This window comes from Rhea americana, unplaced genomic scaffold (assembly GCF_003343005.1).
Source record: "Rhea americana isolate MKP2758 unplaced genomic scaffold, rheAme1 scaffold_27, whole genome shotgun sequence".
Classification (NCBI taxonomy): Eukaryota; Metazoa; Chordata; class Aves; order Rheiformes; family Rheidae; genus Rhea; species Rhea americana.
Window position 1 is genome coordinate 5,731,531 of NW_028186390.1, and position 20,308 is coordinate 5,751,838.

Consider the following 20,308-nt stretch of genomic DNA (forward strand, 5'->3'; position numbering starts at 1 on the left):
TGCACATGCCGCGCAAGAAGGGGAAGCCGGCCGCGTTCATAGACGGCCCCGCGCCTTCCTCCTCCTCCTCCTCCTCCTCCTCCTCCTTCTCGGAGGGGGGGGAGGTGTGTGCCAGCAGGAGAAAGACCCCCCTCGAGGGGAGGGGAAGGGGGGGAGAGGGAGGGGAAGGGGAAGGTGGCAGAAGCCGCGGCAGCTCCCGGCCACGGGGAGGTCGGCCCGGGGCTGCTCGGCAATATATAGGGCGCCCGGCTCCCCCCGAGGGGCGTGCGGCGGCCCGGCCCACCCCGGCCCCTCTCCTCCCCGCCGGCTGGGGGGGATGAGGCCCTCGGGGAGGGCGTCCTTACTCCTGAGGGTAAATTCTCCACGCTCTCTTTTGGGCTTGATTTTGCAGTAAATCCACCCCCCGGGGGGAGGGGGGTCTTTCCTGGGGCGGGGGGTTGCAGGGGTGCTAGTATGAGGCCGGCTCCACTCCCAGACAAGTCTGGGGATGTGTTGTAGCTCTCTCTCTCTCTCTCTCTCTCTCTCTTTTTTTAAAGTCATTTTTCCTTCAAAAAGAAAAGAAAAACAAATTCTACCATCCAAATCAGGGCAAGTTTTGCCCCCTCCCACCCAGCCTCGACAGAAAACCAGGTAGGCTCCTCCTGGAGTCCCTTGGGGCTTTGATTTCGTTTTCTTTCTCCCTGGGAAAATCGCTCAGACTGCGGGGCTGCGGGGAGGGACAGAGCAGCCGGAAAGAGCCAGGGGTTTCTCTGGCCAAACCGACCTTCGGGTTCAGTCATTTTGCAGCCTGGCGGGACCCTGTGCAGAAGGAAACCAGACGTAGGTTGCTCACAGGTACCTGCCCGCTGGGTGTGCAAGGGATATGGGGCAGGGATGGCATTTTGGGGCTGATGGGGGGAAGCAGACTCTGCACCGCTGCAGAGGGACCGACCCCACGGCAGAGGCAGCAGGAGGACACGGCACTGGGAAAGCCCTCCTGAGTTTCAGAGAAAACCCTTTGCTTTTCTCAAGTGCCACCCACAGTCACTGCTGGAAACCTCAGCACCTCAAGCCTGCTGGGCAGCACAGCAGCCCCCCCAAGGCATGTGCTGGTACCAGGACTGATGGGCCTCCTGGCTGCTTTATAAGCACCAGAAAAGCCAAGGGCTTCTCTTCATCCTCTTCCATTGCTGCTGAGCATTGCCTGTAAGCCTGACGCCTGCCTGTGGAGAGCACAGCCCCGAGCAGGTAGGGAAGTCAGCACGTTAAGGTGGCCTAGACAAGCTGGGAGGACTTTGAAACCCAGACCATACCCTTTCTATGTAGCTGCATACCCCTATCCTGCACCTGATAAGGTAGGTGGGAACATCACATCATGAATGTGATGGCAGATGATTCTACTTTTCCCCCTAGGAATAAAAATCACAGCCATCAACTCTGTCAGTTGGTTGAAACTATTTCCAAGAGCAGAGCAGGATGAAAGCCCTTTTCTACGGACAGAATTAGATATCTGGTCCAGGTTGTCTCATCCTCCCCCCCCCTTTTTTTTTTTGAAACAAAATGCCACATAGCCTTTTGGAAAAGACTCTCCATGCCTTTTCTTTAAGCATTTCCGACTGGTTTTATTTTATAGTCCAAATAAAAATTCACTGACTGTATTATTTCCCACTATCATTTGTTCCCTCACTTGCACCTGTGTTTGTGTTTTTGTTCTTAACTTATTTTTCCTGCAGGCACTTGTGGTTCATTTTCTGGTCTCTTTAGGGCACAGGCAGAGAAGTGTGGGTCTAACAGAGCTGTGCCAGGTCCAGTCTTGGTCTCCCACAGACCAGCTGGGAGTGTTTGGGTAAATTGCCTCAGTTTCCCTTAAGTCAAATGAGGATAAACAGCAGAGGGGCACCGGGACTGCAAACGTTGGCTGGAGCACAGATAGTAAGGTGACAAAGGGTAAAATGCAGCCAGGAGTTCACCACAAACTCTAACAGATTTTTAGAGGAAGGTGTATTTCTCCGTTGATTGTTTTGGCTTACATAAAACAGAAGACACAGCTCTTCAGGGAGGAAAGCATATAAAGAGCGTGGCAGGGACCGTTCACCTTGGGAAAACGGAGGAGAAAAGGAGTGAAGATTCATTTATCTCCTAGAGTGTGCATTTAAATCGAGTATCTGAACGTTGGCTAGTTTATTCCAGTCAGAGGATCTGACATTTCCAGTTGTTCTAGACAGTGGCAGGACAGACCCCCACAAAGGTGAAGGGACCAGCACTAAAAACCACTTAGTGAGGCAGAAAGAAAATGAACCTACTGGAAGGAAGCAGAAACCTACTTTGCAGCCACTTGCTAGCATGATTTTCACACAGAGCCAATGATTTTTACATATTCTGATCTAGCAAGAATTGGTTTGTGAGGGAGAAGGCTTACTGGGTGGGAAGGAGGAACTGCTTTCCTCATTCAGCTCCACAAACACATGTATCCAAAAACTCTCACATATCACTCACTGTCTCCTTCTTGATCGATACAGACATCAGGAAAGGAGTTGGAAACAGAAACCCAGCAGTATCGCTTTGCCTGGAGCTACCTGCACCTTAGATCACGTCTACCAAAAGAAGAGAGGTCTCATGTGGACAACAGGATACAAAGACCCAACTGCACGAAGAGTTTATAGTCCAAGGCCCTGATCTCATGTAATTTTATATACGATGGGAGAAGTGCTGGCTCTGTCTCAGGCTGGCTGAGATTCCAGCTGGTAAGTAGCTACTTTAAAGCTGATGGGACCATTCAAATTGCACTCAGCTTCACAGGGTTAGGACCCGGATGTCAAACTAGTTTTGACAGACGGAGAAAACAGCAGGACAGAGGTGGGCAGCAGGATGCAGGCAGGAAGCAAACTGAGTTTTGCTATTGAATAAGGAAAGCCAAACAAGACAGATGCCAATTCCCACATAGGCTTTATCACTCAAGGTACTCTTCCTGCCCAGGATCTTCTATAAGAAGGCTGGAAGATGATAATAAAGACAGCTAGCAAAATAACGTGATCTGTGTCTCTCTTTAAAATGCGGCAGTGAAGAGGGAGTAAATCACATTTGCTAGGTATGCGTAATTTTTGCCAGTATCTGCTGCCTTCTGCATCATTTCATCCTAATAGAGTACATAGAGCAATTTCAACCGCTTTTTTACCTACAGACCCTGCCCTACACCATTTTGCAGTAAAACTGCATGCCCCTTAGAAATGTCACACACACAGATCACTGCAGAGCACAGATGAATTTACTTCTCATAGTTACCTTTTGTGCACCTGCAAGCGGCTGTGGACAACAATTTGCAAACCAGTTGAGTGTGTGAGAAATAGTAAAGACAGAGGGAGCACCAGTCTATGCGCTATTAACTGAGCAGAGAGGCTGAACAGTTGGCTGGTATAAAATTATGTCACATATTATGTTCCAGGCAAGCTTGAGCTGACTGAATCAGCACCTTGGTTACTTGACGGGGGCACCACAGGACTCTCTTCTGAACTCTGCTGGACCAAAATAACCAATACTTAATGATAATCCATCTGCGAAGAAGTTTCTTTTGGGATGGGAGGATATCATCCTTGTTTGTACCAGGAGAGGATGAAGAGAATTATGTCTCCTTCTCTAACACTCAGTTTCTCTAACCCTTAGAATAGGAGTGGCCAATCAATCATTTATGTGGCACAAATATTGCAAGCTAGGACTATAGCCCAGACCCGATGCAGAACTGGGCTGGCGTGAGCATTTCTGGGGGACCCAAATGCTCCCCGAGCTATGATGGGGCAACCCAAGAGGGTCTGATGAGGCCATGTGGAGCTGCCTGGTACCACTCGGTCTCATGGCACAGCAACGAGATCCCGAGGGACGTGGGGGGTAGACCCGAGATGACAAGGCACCAAGCAGAGCAAGGGGGCTCTAGAGGGCTGTGACTCCAAAGAAACAAGGTTGCGCACCCTTGGAGATATGCTGCTTCAGCATCGCTGCAAGGGATGCCACCTCTCAGAGGAGGAATAGGTCATGGCGAGCAGCAACGGGGAGCAAGGCAGGAGGGCTGGCTCTGAGGGTTTGCAGCCCCAGCTAGTACGCAGGTGGGAACTGAGGCACCACACTACTCAACTACAGGATCAGGAGCAGTAGCTGTGGAATAAAGCAGCTTGGGGCACTTGGCAATGACAGCACGATGTCAAAGACATCACAACTAAGTACCTCGATTGAGCTATCACATTTCTTCCAAGCCCAGGAAACAAATAATTAGAGAGAGTGAGTTTGTTTCTTGTCAATTAACTCTTTCAGTTTTTAATGTATTTGTAGGTAATTGATTTTTGCCTGGGCATTTTTTTCACAAAAACAACTGGTAGAATAGCATTCACCAGACTGAGAAACAGCAGGGAAAGATTCCTAAAGAAAGGAATCATGCACACCATCCTTATCTTTGTGAGGAATTTTTTTCATTACAACTGGTCAAAACTTAACTTTGATTTAAAATTTGTGAAGTTTTCTTTTAATCATAGGGACATAAAGGGGGTGGGAGAAAAACTTTCTTTTTGTGTTGTCTGTTTACGAAAAAATATATACTTAAGAGAAAAATCCATCTGTTTAAACCTACAGGCAAAGCAAAGAAAAAAAAAAAGAAAGAGAGCGACTTGAGCTATTGAGAAACCACGATTTAGGGGCAAAACTTTGGAGTTTTGGAGACTTAGCCTCTATAAATTTGGTTTCGTGCTTCCTTGTCCAAAAGAAGCCTGAAAAAATGGGGAGAATAAATATACAATTTTCTTTTTTTTTTTTCCTGGAACAAAAAACTGTTTCTGTCTCAGCTCTATCCCTCATAAGCCGAACCTAAGATTTCCAAAAGGCCAAGATCAAAGGACAGGCTGAACTGGTGCCTTTCCCTGGTGTTCTGCCCAATAACTTCAACATACTTAACAAAGCAAAGCTTGGTCAATTGGGCAGTTGTAGAAGGCACATTAAAATATTCATTTATAAAAAGCAATGCAAACACTCTAAAAACTCAAAGGGGCCATTACGATCATTGTACCACAAGCACAGCCCGTGTCCCAAAGAATATCTCCTGGCAAATCTGACCTAGGAAGAAGCTGCTCAGAGCAGGGCGCAGCCTTGACCGTCCTGTAACAATGGCAAAAGCCTCCCTGCCCTCAGAGTAGTCCATCCTCCCCCTCACCAGCAGGATTCAGGCTATGCAGCACCTGGAGACAGTGGAAGAAACCATCGCACAGTTAGCGAGGACCAACCCAGCAAGAACAGTTCCTCCAAAGGAGCCTTGGTCTCCTTATTTTCCAGCCATCACCAGCTCTGCTCCTTATAAATAGTCCCTCTGCAGCAAAATGTTGATGCCCATTGACCAAATTTCAGAGTTTCTTTGGAGGATCTGAGGTAGGTGATTAAAGTGCAGTGCACTGCAGGTCATGCTGTGAGAGTCTCCCCAGCAATGTTGTTATTTTCACAGTGTAAAAAGGCAACTAGGTCCCTGGCTCCAGGGTTCACTGGGAGGTGAGCCAGTAGCAAAGATCAGAGCCCCCTTAAGGGAAAATCGGCATTCTCCAACCTGTTTCTCGTACCCCCAGCTTATTTCTTTCTCCCTGATCCATTTCAGAAATCCATGGATCCTTGCCTCTGCCCCCAGTCATGCCTCTCCCCTAGTCATCCAGCCAGCTGTCAGATAAGAGGACGAAGCAGTTTTGTTGTACAAACTGTCTACATCACAGCTCCATCTAGCCCTCGAAACCCACCAAGGCTTGCGCTTCCCAGTGAAATCAGGGGACTGATGCCTAAATGCCCCAGACCACTGCAGACCAGGGTTCCAGGGCAAGATTTTCATTGCAATTTTCCCCTTCATCCTTGTCCATTTATTATTCTCCAATAACTCTCTGATCAATTAGTTGTAAGTCCAAGGAGATGGTTAAAATCCCACCTTGCTAGCTGACTACCTGTTCTCTTTTCCCCCCCTCTGTTTAATGCTCCTGCCAGGAGCAATTTCATTCACTTGGAACATAATGGCCTTTTCCTTCCCCTTAGGCGAGGAGTGCTCCCCTGTCATGGAAAATTTCCCTCTGTCTTGTACCTTCAATACAATCTGCCTACAACCAGGCTGCTTCCCCCCCCCCCCACCCCTTGTGCTGCTTAAATGCTTTTGAAACAAAGGATCTTTAATCTCTCTGCCAAGCCAGGTACCTCTGTCAATCTTCTTCGGGTTGTACAGGTTGAGCCCAAGTCTTAGCTAGAGATACAGGATTCCCAGCGAGCTAGTGGGACCAGGTAGCCAACCCTGGGTAGGCCATTAGGGCTCCCAGGATGGCAGGGGTGGAGGAGCTGAGCAGGGCTGGACACACTTCTGGAGCTGTTTGGTGGGAGCAGAGATCCCCTCCCACAAAGCCCCCTCACTCATGTACCACTCGGGAGAGGGGTTCCCAACCCCATGAGCCCTGATGGGGAGCTAGAGGTTGACAGCCAAGCACGATGCCCCGGCCAAGCATCCTAAAGGCCTGACAAGAGAAGAAACAAGTTCAGGACATCTACCTTCCACTCTCCAGGAGTGAGAGGAAGGCATACTCTCTTCCCAGCCTCCGACTCAGAAAGGAGACATGTCCTCACACAGCTGTGCTCAGCCAAATTGTAGGGACCTTGTCTGCCTCGCTCCATAGAGGACTGGCAATTAACACTTCTTGTAATGTCTTCCAAGAGCAGGTGGTGTAGGAAAAAGGTCTCCAGCCATAACAGGCCAGCGTTTATCACACCATTTCCTCATGATAAAGCAAGAGAGATGATTCAGACCCAAAGCAGACTAGACGAGTGTGAATCACAGTTTTGTCTCACACTGCTCCTAGCCAAAAACATCTCTGCCTAGTGCTACTTGGAGAGAATCAATCCAGATGTTTCTTTATTTTTGAGGTTCACAGACATTCAGCAAACTAATCTCCACATGTCTTTTCTGAAGTGCTGTGTGCATTGGGATTCTTAAGCAGAGCTGGGAACCTCTATGTCACAGCAGTGTTAGTGCAGGTAAGCAGCTAGCAGCAGCCTTCAGATCCTTGGCTGTTTCTGTCAGAGCTGCATGTGCCCTGGGAATGTATTTGCTGCTCATCCATCGCTGCTTGCTCTGGAATAGTCACTCTGAGGAACTACCTGGCATCACGTCTTTTCTTACCCCAGTAGTACCCCAGTTAACATGGCAGTAGTGGGCACGAGTAGAGCTGGATCATAGCTAGTCAAGATCTGGGCTTTGCTGAATTACTTTTGTTTGGATAAGAAACAGTCAGTGCCAGTCAGCAGCATTTTTGGTCCTGTCCTATTAATTAGGGAGGTCAGTTCCCCTGAATGCAGCACTTGCATCTCTCCAGCCCTCCAAAGGCATGCGAGCTGTGGAGGGCCTTGGCATCTGCTTGAGCTCCAAGTACCTCTAACACCTCTTTCCCTTGGTTTTCTGTCTATGTGCCTCCAGGTCCCAGGGCTGTCCTGAAACAGTTTCCCTGCTCAGAAACCCCAGTCCAGACATTACAACTACTGCCACAGATTTGCTCATCTCGTGGCAGGAAACACTGTTGGCTCACACAGAGTTAGCACTGAGGCAAGTTCCAAGGCACACTCAAGAAAGTATGGTCTCAAGACAGGTCCAAAGCACTCCCAGTCCTTCCTGTTCTCTGGTCGTGTTGCCAGCCTTAAGCCATATCATAGCCTGGACTAGAACAATGGACTGGTGATACGATGGAGGACCACGGGCTTTAACCAGTAAAGCAAGCTGAAGCAGTCTCAGCGTATACCTGTGAATAAAAGCTTGGAGGTAAGGCCAACTCTGACTGGAAGTGCAACGTTGTGCATAAACTACATGAGAGGTGGATGGTTTTGCACTTGCAACCTGGATTCCAGGTTTCCAGGAAATCCAGGTTACCCAACAGCCTGGGTACAGAAAAGGACATGGACTTCCCTTACGAGCTTGGCCTGAAAGTGAGCTGAGCCCAGGCCAGATCTCAGCTGCAAGGAGGGTATGTCCCTGAAGAAAGGTCAGCAACTATTCCTCCCTTTTCCAAATGAGGTTAGAAAGTGAAGCACAAAGGACTGACTCATCAGGAGTAAAGCAGCAAGCCAGTGGCACAGTCAGGACCAGAGTTGAAATATCCTATGATGGTACTAAGAGACATAATTATGTTGTTATTTACAGATGAATTTAATTAGCATCTCTGGATGCTTATATATCATGTTGTTTGAGTCACTCTGAATGTTTTTCATGTGCCTAGTTTTCCCTTGCATGAAATACATTTTAATCCCAATTCTGTTTGATGGAGCTGATTGTTTAACCACATAGGTTAAGTTTCTGCTGAATCCCCATTATTTAGCCATGGAATAGGAATGGGCAAATAACAGACTCCGTGGTGGTGGAGTTTCTTGAATGAAAAACCCATGGTAAAACAGTACAAAAAAATTTTTTTAAACCACTGCAGCCTAGTCTTTGGTACTCAACTCACCTTCTTTCCCCTTCCCCTCCCCCCAAATACACGAAAGGTGACATTAATTCATCTGTTTGGTGTGTGCTCCCCAAGTAGATATCTTATGCTCTTTTGCAGACCAGCTTGGCCAGTGTGGGCAGTGCGGCCTGTTTGAGATGAGAGAGCTTAGCATTGAGGAAGTCAGCAGTGAAGGACAGCAGACCAGTTGAGAAGAAAAATTTGAGGTGTTAGGAGTGAGGGGTTTTTCTCCCAGGGATGACCAAGCAGATGGTTTGTTCTTGCAGAAGAGATGATGAATGAAATGTCTTTAGGAAAGCTTCGCAATGGGTCTTGTCCGGACCTAGGCTGGGAGAGGAGAGGACAATATGGATTTGTCCCCTGATACAAAGCTTAAGAGGAAGAAAAACCTCTTGGAAATGGCATGAAATCATCAGCTAGAAAAGAGCAATTGATGCTCTCCAGAAGGTAACAGTGGCAGGCTTGATACAGATTTCTGCAAATCCAAGAGAAGTCAGGAGACAAATCTGAGCATCAGTTGCTTCCTTTTCCTTTCCCAACAGTTCATACTCTTCTTTGGGATATACTCAAATGATTGAATGACATTCATTTTCTTTCCACCAAGCCTGGAGAACACAAACAAACTTTGCATAGATTTTGCTGCCTTGTGTCTTTCTCAGTAGACACAGGATATCTTGTAAGACCAAAGACCTTCAAGACCTGTAGGAGCATAAACTTGTTCCCTATCATGCAGAGTGAGAAACTGAGGTACAAGGAGACACACAAGAACCAAGGAGCTAGCCTGGGAGTGGGTGCAAACAAAGATGCAGGGTTTTACCACTATTATTCCAGTGTAAGGAGTCTGTATCAGGTTCGTAAAAGCAGTTTAGGTACCCAGTTTCCCATGCAAACAATGGGAGGTAGGTACTTGCATCCTGTCATAAAGTTTAAAAGAATTTGCAACAGAAAGTAGTTCTAAGAGGCACAAACAAGCTCAGGGTAGAGCGGAAGCCAGAAGAACTTTGAGTCCAAGATCAATGGTACACTGGCATAGGTATTTGAGACATTTATTTAACAACAGGGCTGAAGGAGTTAAGAGAAATCTGCAAACAGATCTTAATGATTTTGTCTTCTAGAGCCACAAAATCCAGACGCTGGTAGCTGTAGTACATTTGCAGCAAAAGCTGTCCACCATCAAGCAAAGAAAAACAACAGGTAAAGCAGGCACTGGAGCCACTGCCAACTACACTCATGAGGCCATCAGATGGAAGATAGGTTTGAGATAATTGGACCAAAATTTATTAACCTGATTATTGCTTTTGTTGCCTTCAGAAAGCAGCCTAAGCATGCTGCAACAGCAGGGAGTGCCTCTACATGGCTGGTGTCAGACTTGCAAAAGTCTGGCCTCTTCTTGTGCTATTTCCCCTCCATATACTCAACTATGAATTTGGCAACTCTGTGCCCAGTAAGCATCATGTTCTGCAAATGGACACTTGCTCCAGATGAAAATAGAGACCCCACACTCCAGGAGGGCTCTCACACCTCTGAGCTTGTGAAGGAAACTCCCCCTTGCTGCCCATCCTGAGAAGATCCAGTGGCAAAGACCTTGCTGGCCAAAGCCTGCTATGGGATGCTCTGCATGGGACCCAGTCCAGAGATCTGTGCATCACTCGCTGCAGTGGCAACAGGAGCTGAGCAGCCCCATGCCACCTCCTCAGGGCAGCACTGCCCATTCTCTGCCTGGCAACTGCTCAGAGCTACCTGTCACCTTTGGCAGCTGCTCCCCATGCTTGGGAGCTGCCTGCATGGCATTGCCACACAAACAGCTCTGAAAAGGAGGAGGCGACAGTACTTTCTGCCCCCTTGCAGCTGCCTCTGCCTGATGCCCCCACAGCAGGCTCTGCAATCTTCACAGCCAGGATGATTCACGTGGGCCTGACTAGGGCAGACAACATCCCACTTCTCATCTGACACAACCCACACTTATGTCCTCCAGATACTCCACAGAGCAACCAAAAATCAGAGCTGAAAGGCAGGCAGGTATAACACAGAATGGTTGAGATTGGAAGAGACTTCTGGAGATCATCTAGCCCAACCACCGGGCTTGTGCAGGATTACCTAGAGCAAGTTGCCTACACCCTGTCCAGAATATCTCCAAGAATGGAGACTCCACAACTTCTCTGGGCAATTCATTCAGGGCCTTACTAAAAGGGCCTTAGACAAACACTTTACCCACATATAGCAAGGATGTAAGAGGCTTCAGGCTCTTTCATCTTTTTGGGTGGGACTGGGGAGATTTTGTGGTTGTGACAGCTCTCAGCTGTCAAATCTCCTTGATCTGTTCACTTGGATGGGAATACAATCAGCATGTCCCACACCCTTTTTCTCAGGATAAGACCCATGTAAGACACAGTTATCATTCCCCTCATATATGTGGGCAGCACTCCTGTAAACTGTTTAGGGAGCAGGACAAAAAAGATTTTGTGGCATTTAGGAAGCTATTAGAGGATAATTTTTCAGGTGGGACTTTTCTGTTCAAGTTAAAGAAAACCCCACATCAGCTACAGAGTATTGCCAGCTTCTGGAAAGACAGGTTGACAGCTGACACAAAAGCCAGGAGGGCTTGGATCTAGGCCAGGAGCTGTGGCTGTGTGAAGTGATGTGCCTGCTGCTTGCCTCTTCACTGCAGTCTCCCCATACTCAGAAAGGAGATGACATAAATCACCTGCCTCAGAGGTGCGTTGCAAAGGTTAACTGCTTAGCCTGTACAGCCAAAACAACACACTGAGCGCCAAGACCATCAGTGCCTTGGTGTCAGTAGTATTTGATGAATGACACCCAAAGTCCAGGGACAAGATTTGGGACTGCAGGAAGCAACATGAAGACACTGCAAGGTACTGCTGCCAACCTACACCAAAACAGGAGACCAGAACACGACAGCCACATCACCATTGGCTTCATGTGTCACTGATTGACTCAAGTTTTAATTATGCCCCTACATCTACGTCTCCTAGAAAACAAAGCTTTTAGCCAGGCAGTTCCTGCTAGTTTAAACTTTATTATAGAGAGCAGCTAGTGACTAAGACTGCCCAACCTTCAAGTCAGATGCTAACAGCTTTGGACAAGTGTGGGATTTTTACACCCCTATCTGCAGGAAAAATCTGATGTTTAGTGCCCTGACTGTGAACAGGTCACCCTTAAACCTCTGAACATCCCAGGCAAAAAAAAAAAAAAAAAAAAAATTGCCCGAGGGGAATTGTACTGGCTCTAATCCCTTCTGCCATTCTGCATATTCATGGAACATTGTCATAACACATCAGTGGGACAAAAGATCTGTCGGCACCTCCTCCTCATTCCTTTGATAAACCACTAGACAAATGCTGAGTAAACACTTGGAATCCATTCACTGCACTATTCTCATACTGATGAGAAAGGCCTCGTCTTTCTTGCAGGCCCAGAGCTGCTCAGCCTAATAAAGTACGGCCCATGGCCTGTGAAAAGAGAGGCCTATGAATGATGAAAACATGGATTATCTCATTTCACTCTCCTTGTATCAAACTCTGCTTGCATTCTGAGTGCACTTGGTCTGACACGCAATTACACACACACACACACAAAAGCTGGGGGAAGAGGGCATTTAGAGAACGGGAGAGCTGTCCCTGAAATTTCACAGATGACCTTTTCCTAGTGGGAAAATAATTTATTTCTGGCCTGTGGCATTCCCCACTCAGCACCAGGAGTTTTCTCATCAATATCCATATTCTCCTAAATATCACAACAATTGAGTAGTAAAATAGATACACTTAAGGCACAGCTTTGCAGGTCACTTTAAGGGCCTGATTCAGACTGGCGCTGAGCCCCTGTGGGGAGTCCCCAGGATGTTACCAAACACCCGACAAGCACCTTCCTGGCCACATTGCTGTCCCGTGCGTCTACTGTCTGCTTGGCAGCGGGTGCACACAACGCACTATTCTCCTCACATTTGTCCTGTTGAAATCAGGAGCCCAGGGATTAGCCAAGTGCTTGGGAAAGGAGCAACTTCTGTGCCTACTGAGGGAAACTGGGATCTCCGAGCGCCATGAGCCGAGCATGGTGGTGAACGAACCACAGCATTTCTCTCCTTTCTTTCAAAGCCCCCCTATTTTGCATTTGGCATTGGCAGAGGGAGGAACAACAGTGATGATCCCTTTCTCAGGACACCCCTGGGTCCTCTCAGACCCTCCAGAGCATTAGTGAACCCAGCACTGAAATGAAACGGGCCAGTCCTCTTAGTCAGGCTTGGCCCTGCCAGACCACGGAGCAGCCCAGCTGGTGGGGCTGGGGACAGCACAGCTCCCTGATCTGAGCATTACCTTTACTCATAGCTCACAGATGGATACAGAGACCAAAGCAATACTTTCAGATAACCAACAACCCACAAAAATCAGAATAAAAGGCCTCTTACCTCTAGGCATTAGGTGACTTGACCAAGGTTACACAGGAAATCAGTGGCCAGAGCCATCCCGGATTATTTTTCTGACAATTACAGTGTCTTCCTCCAATGTCCAAGTTTCTCTTGGAGGCTGAGCTAAAAATATTGTAATAATAAAAAAATTAATAACTCAAAACTGGTCAAGGAACTGGGTCTTTTAAAAACAATAATCTGAAAGAAATATTTTCCATTTAAGTATGACCCTTTATTTGAGTTGAGCAGTTTTGAAAGCAAAAATCATTTTTAAAGAGACTACATTCAAAATGAGCACATTCAATGCAGATGTACCCGTAATAGAAAAGAAGAATTGGTTATGAATCACTGTCAAATAATTAAGAAACAATAAATACACTGCTCGCTAACTAGAGTCTCCCCTCTTCCAAATAAAAGGCTCATAAACCTATCCATTAACTTAGAGATAAGTGAATTGGTTATAAACAATGTATTCAACACTTCTGTCTCTGCAAAATTCTTAGGTTCATTAATTTTCCAAACAACTAGCAAAAAATGTGAGTAGATATTCCTTGGTGTGACACATTACTTGTGAATATTACATTTCAAATATTTGCATGGTATAAATACAAATGAAAAACATCCCAGAGGACTTGAGTCTCACAGCAGTGTAAATTGCTGGTTGGATTTGGAACAGAATAAAACCTATCTGAGCGCAGAATTAAACGGACAACGTTGGTTGGTTGTTTTCTCCTAAGTGGGTGAGTCCCATCGCTAAGCAGCAAAAGCGCAGAAGCAAGCGTGAAAGTTGCAGGGCTTCGAAGATAGCCCAAAAGCAACTTTGAGGCAATACTGTATTTACATTTGTCTCCCCCAGGACTGTAACAGACTGCTGCTACCTGCCTAACACCTACCTCCACCTTGCATAGTAAGACAGCACTTAATTAAAATTATGTTACTCTGATAAAATTATTTCCTTAGTTAAATGATACTTTTATTTCTCTAGTTCCTGCCTGAAAAAGAATTTGGATTTCACCAGTGTTGTTATATCCAGATCCTCTGAGGTTGCCTAGGCACATAACTCCCATTCATTTCCGGATGATCTCAACCGCCTTTGCGATATGAACCCCAGAGACTTCATCACTTGATACCGCTTCCAAACAAGTCTCTGGGTGGCTACTCAGCAAGGACTCCAGCCTGCAGGGCTTTGGGGCTCTGAATTCAGTCACGTTGGTGGTAAACATGGGCTTCGGGCATGCAGAGGTACAGAACAACCTCTCTCTTCCCCGTGATCCGCCACACGCACCTGCTGGTGCCAGAAATCCTCATCTCCCTTCTCCGCCAGCTGGTACTCAGCCGAAGGACAGATCAGTTTTGAAGGGGAGCAGAAATGACTCTAAGCTTGTCCTGGGCACTTTTCCAGGAACTCTGCCGCTTTCGGACAAGTCTTCTGCTCCTGTGCTGTTTCCCAGGGCCAGGAGGCTTTAACTCCAACCAAGGGGTGCTCCGAGGATGCTCGGCACTTTGCAAGGTATAAGCCCTCCTGTGTCTCGTCTCTTAAGACAGCACCTTGGGAGCAGCTGACTCCAGCCTGCTGCTCTCCGAGCAGGGGCTGACACCCTTGGTTAGCTGGCAGGCCCTAGGGAAGGGTAGAGTTTGGCACTGAAGATTGATGGGGATTTTCTCCATCGACTGCTGCAGAGACAGATTTGGTACCCGTTGCGTTCTGTCAGCAGTACTTGGGTTAGCACACTGAGCCTTAAATTGACAACTTTCCTCTCAAAACCCGATAGGTAATTGGGGGATCTGCTAATAGGGCTTGTCAAAATCAATTGGGGTTAAACACCTTTAGCTACAATAACAGTCATCTGACCCCAGGCTCCAGAAATTGCAGTGCTCAAAGGAACCTCAGGGGTTTGTTCCTGGCTTCCCACTGCTTTGAGGCAGATAAAACAGCGGACGATGCAGAGCTGGGTAATTCATTCAGCCCATCCTGGTGATGCACCGAAGTGACAGCTCCCAGAGTTTCTGCAGAGCTGGCTCCTCCTGGGAATTGTGTGCAGAGGGGCAAATTTGTTCAACAAAACCTGAGCAACCAGAGTTTTCTTAAATTCAATTGCCTGAAGGAGAAGGTAAATAACATTTAAGTGGAGGAAAGTGCATTAAAACCACATCTTTGATACAATGGCCGATACATCTAATGCTGCCAACGCCTGAAATGATAATATTTTTTTTCTTAAATAAATAGCTCAGCAGCAGGATCCCAGCCTCCCCCAACACAGGCAGGCCTCATGATGCAGCAATTGGATTTCCAGCCCTCATCCCTGCCGGCAACTTCATGCTTCTTCACTTTGCTGGCCTGATTTTTGAGGAGTGAGAGCAGAACTGTGCCTTGGGACATTCAACAGCGTTGCCCACACAGTGCCAAGGATCCACAAGCCCAGAGGGGACTTTCAGCTGACATTTCCCAGCAGCTTCCAGGACGAAGGAGCTGGATGAACACTGACTCTTATGGGCATCCTTTCTGAGTCGCTGTCGCTTTCCTGTCCTTGGGAACTTACTGCCTTTAGAGACCCACCAGACCCTGATATGAAGGAAGGCAAAGCAGGATGGGGTCAAGAAGAGAAAAAAATATCCAGAACTTTGGCCTCTTGCTTAATCCACTGGCAAAACACTGCTTCTTGCTATTATTTCTGCAGTTGTTTCTCAGCATGGGCTGCACCACTTCCTCCCTTCTCTGTCTGGGCAATGCCCATGACTGTGAGCATCAGGGACCTCAGGAGCAGCTCCTTGGGGACTCAAGACCCTCAGTTAAGCAAACGCAGAGCAGTGGGAAGGGACACAGCTCTCACGACAGGTCCCACACAAGATACTCTGTGGTTGTCTGCTGGTTGCCTCCTCACAGAGCAGCAGACTTCCCTTTTAAGCACAATGTATGATATTTGCATTCATTTTTCTGGTCTGCATTATATCAGGGTTATACTAAAGGATTTCAGATTGCCCCATCTAGTCTGAAAAATCCTACAAAGGTATGATCCCTGGCCAGGGGAAAGCAGGTCCTACCCCTTAGCATCGCCAGGTCTCCCCTCCTCTGCAAAGGACGTAGGCCAACTTCCCCCTTGCTAGGGGCTGCAAAGAAAGCTGCATGCAACAGGGCTAGGCCAGGCTTCACCTTGCGCCCAGGCCTGAAAGCCAGGGGAGGCTGGTCATGTGCACCCTACCATTATCTTTAGAAAATAAAGGCACATCTTTCCCATTATAAAGGTAGCCCTTCTCCTCCTCGATTTTTTGCTTCACTGGGGAGAAGTTTCATGCATACATGGACAGACAGCACCCCTAGATCACATCTCTCTCCTTGTCATCTGAGAAGGCTAGGTCTTAACACCATTCCTACCTGTTAGCACATGCAAGGTGCAACTCTTCACTACTCACTCCCTCTTCAGAAAAACATATGCTTGGCAGGGAAAGGGAGAAGGAATTAACTACAGGACATTTTTCCTTCAACAGCAGGGAAGGCCTTCTGCCTACAACGGGTTTCGTAGCACAGACATTTGCATTGCCACTAAGACTTGGTCTCTAGTCTCCACCTCTTCCACAACTCCAACCTCTCTCTCTCTCTCCCATGGGAGCCCAGCTCTGTCCAGGGAGAGATCAGACTCCATGCACTAGATCCCAATCCAGATCCAGCACATCCCTTGATCCTTGAACATCCCTTCACAAAAACCTTCAATTCTGAAAGGTGATTATGGCTGCAGAGGAGGAAAGGGAGCTTTTCAGAAGGATCCCAGAGGGAAGCAACACAGCTAACAGGAAAATTCACAAGAGAATTGGCTTCGGCAACCTGTAACACAGGCCAGGGAAAGCCCAGCATATGGTTTGCAATGTTTTCACTTGCATTTTCCCATCCACTCAGACCATCACATTGTCCTAACTGCTGAAGCATAAAAATAATCACCTTCCTGTAGACTTATAGACCATGAATCCTCTGGGGCTGACCACATGTCAGAGCTGAAGGTGCAAGGGTCCATAAGGGGTAAGCAGCAGCATAGATTCGAATAGTCTTCCTCAGCTGATGAAAGCCTGGGAAAGATCAACAGTAAATACGCCTGCCAGAGCAAGGCCTTGTGCAGGAACAAGGCTGCTCTGCAGTTCTGAACCCCTGAGAATAGCAATACTCAGGTCATCCTGGGGACAGAATCCAGCCAGGACCACCCATAAAGTAGCATAGACATTGAGGGATGTTAATTATCTACAGGCCTCCAAAGGAAATAAATAAATAAATAAATAAAAACTAACAAACAACCCACACAATGTCTTCCTGCATCCAGGAACCTCTCAGACTGCTCTTCTCCTGGACTCCAAAGATACTTCAGGAAGATTGCATGGCCTCCAGAGAGCACGGGTGGGTATGTAAATTAGAGGTTGCAACAAGCTGCACAGCAGATGAAATTAAACTGCTAGGATAAATTCTCTGAGTGACATACAGGGAGTTCTTACTTCAGGCAGAGTTCCTCAGAGGCAGCTCAGCTGATGTCAGCCCCTCATCACCTCAGAGCATTGCCTCTGCCTGGTTGACTCCAGTGTGGCTGTGTACATGGCTTCCAAGATGTATGCAGCCCCCATGGGACCCTCTGCTGCCCCACATGTGATGAGGTGGCAGAGTGAGACCCACATGGTACCTTCCAGGTCCCTAGGGCACCAGGCTATCCCTACAGTCACCATCATTGTCATTGGACCCAGTGGCAATGGGATACACATACACACACACAAAAAAAAAATAAAAGAAAAAAAGAAGGCCAAAATAACCCACCTGGTAGAAAGGGGGTTAAATATAGCAATAACTGTAACAGGCTTGGAGCCCATGGGCTAGGGCACTAGCCATGTATCGGCAGGGCAGGGCAAGTGCTGGCCATTGGCTTGCCCTGGGACCCCCTTTCTGCTCTTTGCTTGGGGCCCAAGCTTGCTCTCGGGTGCAGGGCAGCCTGGGGGGTTTGTCCTGTCAGTCTGATCCTGCGCAGAAGGAGCGGAAAAGTTTTTAGTCCCTAGCTACTCTCTTGATCCCCGTATTGGGCAAAAAGCATCTTGGAGGACTCAAGAAGTATGGAGAAAAAGGGACAGTCTGCCACCTTTTACTTGCGATGGATGTTGGTTCACATACATCACATTTGGTAAAATTGAATCTGCACTGTCCAACATTTCTCCTGGCATTAACTGATAGACCCCTTTGCAGAGAGGCCAGCAAATCTGCAGCTTCACATGGACTCGTTTTTACCGAAACCCAAGAAATACTAAACACGAAAGGAAATTCAGAGTGACTCTAAGGACTGCACAGCTCCACTCCAGCTGTGCTCCAAGACGACTGATTTCTAAAGAAAGTCTAAAACAACTGTCATCAGCCGATGGGTGCTTTGTCCCTCAGAGCAGTAGCTGGTGCCACATAGAAGGTATTCTGTCTAAATTAACTCTCTCCTTAATACCTGAGCAAACATTTTCAGCTTGAGACTTAATATCCCTGGACATGCCTGCTGTCTCACAGGTGAATCCCCAGATAAACAAGGTCAGCTCAGCTCTAATTCGGCTGTAAAAAGCTGTCAGTCAGTCTAGGAGGTCTGGTTACAAGGTCAAACGAGTTCTGAAGGTTGCTGGGGCCAAATCTGGCCTGTCATTCATTTTAAGTGCAGGAAGGTTTGTTTTCTCATTACAATGTCAGGTATCCCAAATTTGAGATTAGCTGTCGGCCACCACAACATTGTCTTTAAAAAAAATAATAAAAATAAACATGTGCATGCACACATCCCTGGCCCTGAATAATTCCATGTGCTTAACCTGCCTGCAGCTGGGAGATGAAAAGAAACCTGTCCTTCAAGGAAAACAGAAAAAGGACGTTCCCACACACTGTGTGACAGTTCCCAGCACAAAAGAACCCCCAAAAGCACATAGCAACATCCTTCAGTCAAAACACACACTTTCAAATTATGATATCTCTACTAGAATAACCCACCGCTGAAAAGCCACTTTTGTCCAGTGGACAGGGAACAAAGCAGGGCACCTTCCACCTTGAGCTGGTTGCAAGCAAAACTTGGTAGCGTAGAATGAATCTGTGGTGCTGTGTGTGAAATAAATAGATCACCTTCTTCAAATCTCACCAGCCCCTGCATGTTGCTACTGTTGCACACTATCAGACTGGCAGATGCAGGAAGAACTGGCAGGATTGGATGGGCCAAAGGAACCAGAGCCAGCAGGAATGGCTCCAAGGTCCAGCCAAAATGCACTGGAGATCTACTTTTGATAGCAGAAGAGCTATGAGTATTGTATGGAAGGGTCCATCAACTCTGCTGTTTAGCCAGCAAAACCTATTTTGCCTCTCTCTTATGGGCATGGTCCTTCAAGGAAAAGCCCTCCATAACACCCCTTGGAGTCAGCGAGCTGCAGGGAGTTCACCCTTGCCTCTCAGGGCAGATCATCCTTCTCAAAAACCAATCAAGAGCCACAATAAAACTAATCTGAGTTTTCACCTCCCACTAGCTCCTATGTTAGCTGGTTTCAGCACTTCACCTTCCTAATGGTTAAAAGCTTCCTCATATTGGCAGCATAAATCAATCTGTGACCAGTTTATCCCTTTTGTTGGGGAGACAACATTGGTCTTAAACATCTTTCCTCCTCCCCTGGTGTTCAGCCTTCCTAAGGCATTTTTGGGCAACATACAGAAACCCTTTGCTTAGCAAGGTTGGGGGGAGGCAAGTACTTTAAGTGTCTTTAAGTGTCTGCTGTATGACCTGTCTGTTCCCTTTATCATCCTAGAAACCTGTTGCATGTGATGGTGTTAGGCACAAAAACTGCACATGTGCTTCCACATTTGTCTGGAAGCATCTGATCTGCTTTCCAGCCTAACTCACATCACAGGAGAGCTAGGTCATTTCAACTTCCAAATAGAGTTCGCTGCAGACTGTACAGGGTACCTGGATGGTTAGAATAGACTAGAAATATGGTTAGAAAAGATGAACCTCCACTGAAAGGCACTAACTGAAAGCCAGCCCATGCCAGCAGAGAACAGAGCTATCACTGTTGAACATCAGTATTCATATGGCTTCCCATACAAAAACTGCAGCAACAAACCCATTAATTGAAATTCTCCACGTTGAGTGTCTGAACATCTGCCATGGGATTGGAGCATCCAGGATGCGCAGGTCTACTCTGTGGGGTCATAGCACAAGTAATGCACACATGGTTTCCTGCAGACACTGCAGAGTGGTGTAGCACTTCCCTAGGTTTTGCTGGTGAATCAGTTCTTTGATGTAAATGTAGACAAGCTGTATGAGAAAGTTCCCTGTAACCATCTACTTTTCAGAGGGAGGGGAAAAAAAAAAGTCAGCAGAACCCAGCTATCCTAATCCTCCCACACTACTTTGTACTGGGACACTTTGAGCCGTAGCACTGA

General features: G+C 47.2%; 1 protein-coding gene across 1 annotated transcript in view; it reads right to left on the reverse strand.

Moving 5' to 3' along the window:
- FOXE3 (forkhead box E3) overlaps positions 1 to 779 on the reverse strand; it is a 1,963-nt gene extending 1,184 nt beyond the window's left edge. The window contains exons 1-4 of the mRNA XM_085308193.1: positions 764 to 779; positions 610 to 706; positions 401 to 448; positions 55 to 70 (exon numbers count right to left, since the gene is read on the reverse strand). Coding sequence (XP_085164319.1) covers positions 55 to 70; positions 401 to 448; positions 610 to 706; positions 764 to 779 — 177 coding nt within the window. The remainder of the gene's footprint in view (positions 1 to 54; positions 71 to 400; positions 449 to 609; positions 707 to 763) is intronic.
- Between the last annotated feature and the right edge of the window lie 19,529 nt (positions 780 to 20,308).